The sequence below is a fragment of the Sinocyclocheilus anshuiensis genome, unplaced genomic scaffold, assembly GCF_001515605.1.
Source record: "Sinocyclocheilus anshuiensis isolate Anshui unplaced genomic scaffold, SAMN03320099.WGS_v1.1 scaffold2050, whole genome shotgun sequence".
Classification (NCBI taxonomy): domain Eukaryota; kingdom Metazoa; phylum Chordata; class Actinopteri; order Cypriniformes; family Cyprinidae; genus Sinocyclocheilus; species Sinocyclocheilus anshuiensis.
In genome coordinates, this window is record NW_015544239.1 from 162,104 (window position 1) to 167,193 (window position 5,090).

General features: G+C 39.9%; 1 protein-coding gene across 1 annotated transcript in view; it reads right to left on the reverse strand.

Annotated features, from left to right (window-relative positions):
- LOC107697633 (1-phosphatidylinositol 4,5-bisphosphate phosphodiesterase eta-1-like) overlaps positions 1-3,643 on the reverse strand; it is a 55,042-nt gene extending 51,399 nt beyond the window's left edge. The window contains exon 1 of the mRNA XM_016498434.1: positions 3,562-3,643. Coding sequence (XP_016353920.1) covers positions 3,562-3,643 — 82 coding nt within the window. The remainder of the gene's footprint in view (positions 1-3,561) is intronic.
- Positions 3,644-5,090: the final 1,447 nt, after the last annotated feature.

The following is a 5,090-nucleotide window of genomic DNA, read 5'->3' on the forward strand; positions in this document are numbered from 1 at the left end:
ATGTTGCAAGACAGAACTAATCAATCACAGAGAGCGTTCACTCACTTCTGACAGTGCATTCAGGGCTGCTTTTCCCAAAAGTATCATAAGAAAGCATTAAAGCTTTTGGGAACGGCAGCCCTGAACAATGCTTATCAGAGGACAGAAGGACAGAGTTCTTTCACAATAAACAAACTGAAATTGTAGCCTACATAGTTTGTGCAATTACAGTTATTTAAATTGAACGTTGAAAGATAATATTGATCATGTTCTATTCTGTAATGTTAATAGAAAGCATACACTGTCAGAATAAAAAGGTTGCATTTTATGCGTGCAACAGTCTGTCACTGGCAGTCCCTTATGAAAATGAACCATGGTTTTACTAAAGTGACCATAGTTCAACTGTAGTATTTGTAGATTTGAATCACGTGTAAACAAAAAACATATTTGAACCATGTGTAAACAAAAATATAACCTAATAAGTTACAATTAAGGCGTATTGAATCATTTTACTCTTAGTAATTTAATAATTTAATACATTTCATAATTTAAAAGTTTAGTTCAGAAGTATCGAATCGATATCGACGATACTGCCTTGAAAAATATCGGTATCGTATCGAAAACAAAATAAGTGGTATCACCCATCCCTACTTTCTAAGCAACGGTAAACGTTCGTCACCACAACGGAAGACCCGCCTCTCCGTTCATTCGATTGGACAATGGAAAAAAAATGTGAATGACGTCGGGTGCTTTTCTGCTCAGAGTTGCTTTTTTTCAACTTCAGGCGCTCAGAGCACTCCTACAAAAACACGAGGCGCAGCAGGCGGCGAAAACGCGAGGCGCACAGGGCGCATAAACAGCTCGCAGAATGCTCACTGCCAACCAAAAACAATTCAAAAAAGGCGCCTCTCACTGCAAAAACTGTGTTCTGTGTGATCGGGGCCTAATGTGCCGAGACATAGCGTGTGATGCGATCGACTAGGGTTCGAAACCATCTTTAGCCGAACTCGCTTTTCTTCCTTTTCTCATCACATACAGTATCACGTCGGAAAAGTGGAAATCAATTGCTTAACAAGTGTTTAATTATAATGTATTAATTAGGGAGGCTTTGTTTTCCTAATAAGGCAGCTATCTACCCAGCAAACACAAAACGTTTTTACAACTTTTCTCAACGTTGTATTTTGGTTGCAATTAGGTAATGTTGTAGTAGTTTTAAAAACTATTTTTTTTAAATAAACAAAATAATGTAACCAAAATAAAATGTTTTAGAAACGTTGTAAAAATACTAACCTGGTAGGTTTTCTTTAAGTAGTCAAAAAAACCTAATTATCACGTTTGTCTACTACGAAAATGAGACCAGACCAAGCTGCAACTTTTGGGAGACGTTTTATTCAGGTGTTAAAATAACGTAATCTGCACGTTGGAATAAGACGTTTTAAAAACGTCATGAAAGTACCCAGATAACATTGCAAAAACTCCTACGTTCTGTTTGTGTAAAAATATCAGTAAGCGATATTTTTACATTAAAGCAATTCAGTGACTGAGTAACAGATAGCATGAGCAATATCAAAATGACTTAAAAGTATGTGAATGCTTACTTTCAATTGTCTCTGATCATTTAATTGATATATTCGAATCTAATAATCCACTTATCGATTGTTGTTTCATAGATAATTGTCATCACAAACTAACAGATTAGAGTGTAAACCAGTCTATGGTGTAAACAAATGAAAGGCGGGGGAGGGGTATCGACACATGAACAGGAATGATGGGTGTATGTTTAAAAATATGTATTTATTTATTTATTTTAAAAAACGTCATGACAGTACCAAAATACCACCATGTCAAAACTCCCATTGTACATTCTGTTTGTTTTTAATGTGTTTTGCAATAGATAGCGTATTTTTATTCTACACTATGTTTACCATATTTCTGGTATTTTCAAATAAATAAATTTTCAAAAAGTAAATAAATATTCTAAAGCTATTATATTATATTATATTATATTATATTATATTATATTATATTACATTATACGTTATCAAGTTTCAGAATATTATTTTATCTGTCATTCTGATAATTCACTCCATCTGTATGAAACGTTTTACTTCTACATGTATGTATTTATGTAAACGCTGCGTTTTTAATGGGCATGCGCGTTGAACATTGAAGTCACATTTAAACTGGAGTGTAGGAAGTTACCATGGAAACGGGGCAGCAACTCAACTGACAAGCGGTGAATCTCCATCTGTCACACTGCTGTAAGTTTAGTCCCTAAAAGTACACAAATAATACATACAACTGTTCCTGACACTTTCTTGCATGCAGTTGACACGCTTCTGTTGAATATTTACTTTATAGAAATGGTTTAGTGTTTTCAGAAAAAGTCCGTTAGCATCTCAACCGTTAGGCTTAGGCTAGCTATAAGATGTAGGGTAACGATAGACTTTAGCTCTTATTTATGAAAGTTTTTGCTTTTAATCACATATTATGTGCAGATGACAGGTTTTTATAGTTTTGTAAATATTTTGCTGGCAGTTTGTCAATGGATGAATGGAAGTAAACTAATTTATTTAAAATAAAGTGTCCAATGTGAGGGTGAAAATTAGCTAAAACTATTTCAAACACATTTTGCTATTTCACACTAAACAAATATTGATAAAAATTGTACTGTGATTTCAGGAGCGTCAGATGTAGGCTATGTATTATTTATTAGTTATTTTAAGAAGGCTTTTACTTCCAAACACACTGTATGAGGATTACGGCTACTCACAAATCAGGCAGCCAACTGGACCTTATGTACACATGACACTGCTCCACTGATCATGTACTGGTTACTCCACTACACACCTTGGATCACTTCCTCCTCACTCTTATCCTTAACATGGTTCACAACACATACCCCTCCACATGTCACTTTTCGACGTAACCTACGCTCACTCTTACCCTCCCGGCTATCTGCTATGGCTTCATCTTCGCTTCCTTCCCCTGAACAGTTATCATCTCTTGATGTTAACAGTGCTACTGATACTTTCTGCTCCACGAGCTGCAGACAGAGTATGGCGCAAATCACAAAATCCTACTGACCTTAATGTATATATCGATCACTCCTCTCTTCATTCTCTGCTAATGTCTCCATTGCTAAAAGGACATACTATCACAACAAAATTAAAAATTCACCTAACTCTCGCATGCTCTTTAAAACATTTTCCTCCCTCCTTTGTCCTCCTCCTCCCCCTCCTTCATCAACTCTAACAGCTGACGACTTTGACTGCAAGATTAATCTTTAATAAGCCAAAAAGAACATCACACCTCTGTTCATCAATTTGCACTGGCTACCAGTAGCTGCTCGCATAAAATTCAAGACATTAATGTTTGCCTACAAAACCACCACTGGCTCTGCACCCCTTTACCTAAATTCATTACTTCAGACTTATGTTACCTTATTTAGCACTGTTTATTGGTAAACTAAAACTCTGTATATTTTTTCCCCTTTATAGAAACCACACATGCACATCTTCATGCACAAAGCTTCTTGGATGTACAATAAACTTTCCTATACCTGGTTTGACTAGACTGGACCTGTTTTTACCGACAGCCCCACTGGCTTCAAGCTAGCTACCTGAACTTCTGCCACCTCCTTATCATGGTTCCTCCTTTTCATGGTCCTTCGACCCGGAGCTCATTGATGATCAGTGGATATGTCTAGTCACTCCCTGCCCTCGTTATCTCAGCATGAGCGCCCACGCTGCCAAGCTCAGCCCCCTGCACGTTATGATGATTTCATCCTGCAATATCGTCAGCAACCACTATCTACAGCAGAAACACAACAACCTCTTCATTCTGCAGATATGCCTGGTACTGGTCCTCATTATCAACCCTGGAGAAAGGAGGAGTCTGAGGATGATTCAGAGGAGCCCGAACTGCCTATGGAGGGAGGCATTCGGGACGAAATTCCACGTTCTCACTCACCTGTCTTATCTGAGAGAGCGTTAACCCCTGATGCTGAACACCCATATGCTTCTCCAATAGCTCCTGTTCCTGATGCTCAGACTGCACTCATACAACAACTGATAGAGGAAGTAAGAAATCAGGGTAGATTAATCCAGCAGTGTATGCTTAAGAGCAGTCCCTCTCCTCTTCAACTTCAGCAGCAGCTTCCTTTGCCTCCTGTAAGCCACTTTCCTCTTACCCAGCCTGGGCCACAGCCCTTGCAGCTCACACATTCCCCTAGTCATGGTCAGTGGCCTGTCACCTTCTCTCAAGTACCAGCCTCGTATAACCTCATGTACCCTGCTTATACGCTGCCAAGTCAACCCTTGCCTGGTGTTATGTCTTCCTCTGCTCAGCAAGCAAGCAATGTGCAGCCTCCCTACCTGACATCTGCTTCCCCTATAAGTCCGCTAGTTCCTTCTACAGGCCCCCTGCAGTCAAGTTATAGGAGTGTAGAAGGTCCTTCTTTCCCTGATCTCACTAGGGAGGATGAAAGCCAGTACTTGATGCTAAAGATGGCCCTATCCAATTTGTTAGATCCTGGAGAGTCAGAGCAGTATAAATATCACGTCTTATTGGATCATCTGAAGGTAGGCCAGGCGAGAAGACTTGCATTGGCTTATGTTTATGCCCCAGAACCTTATACTCAAGCTATACGGGCCCTAGATGAGCGTTATGGTCAACCTAGACAACTTGCTTTGAAGGAGCTCCAAGCTACAATGGAGATGCCTGCTATCTGCATAGGCGATGGTAGAGGCCTGGACCAATTTTCCCTGAGAGTTCAGGCATTAGTGGGCCTCCTTCAGTCCATGGGCTCTGAAGGTCTCTCTGAACTTACCTGTGGTTCACATGTTGAGCGGCTTCTAGAGAAGCTTCCCCATGAGCAGTTCTGCAAGTTTAAGAGATGTATGAGTTCGAGGAGATCAGGGCCGCTTTCCTATAACCTCCTAGATTTTTCCAACTGGCTACAACAAGAAGCCCGTTGTCAGCCCAGAAGGGAAAGAACACCACAGCCTATACGGCAGAGGCCTCCACCTCCTCACCCATTAAAAAGTACAACCATACTTCATGGTGCCAAAACTGCCCCTCATGTGTCCTCCTCTAAAGCTTGAGTTGCC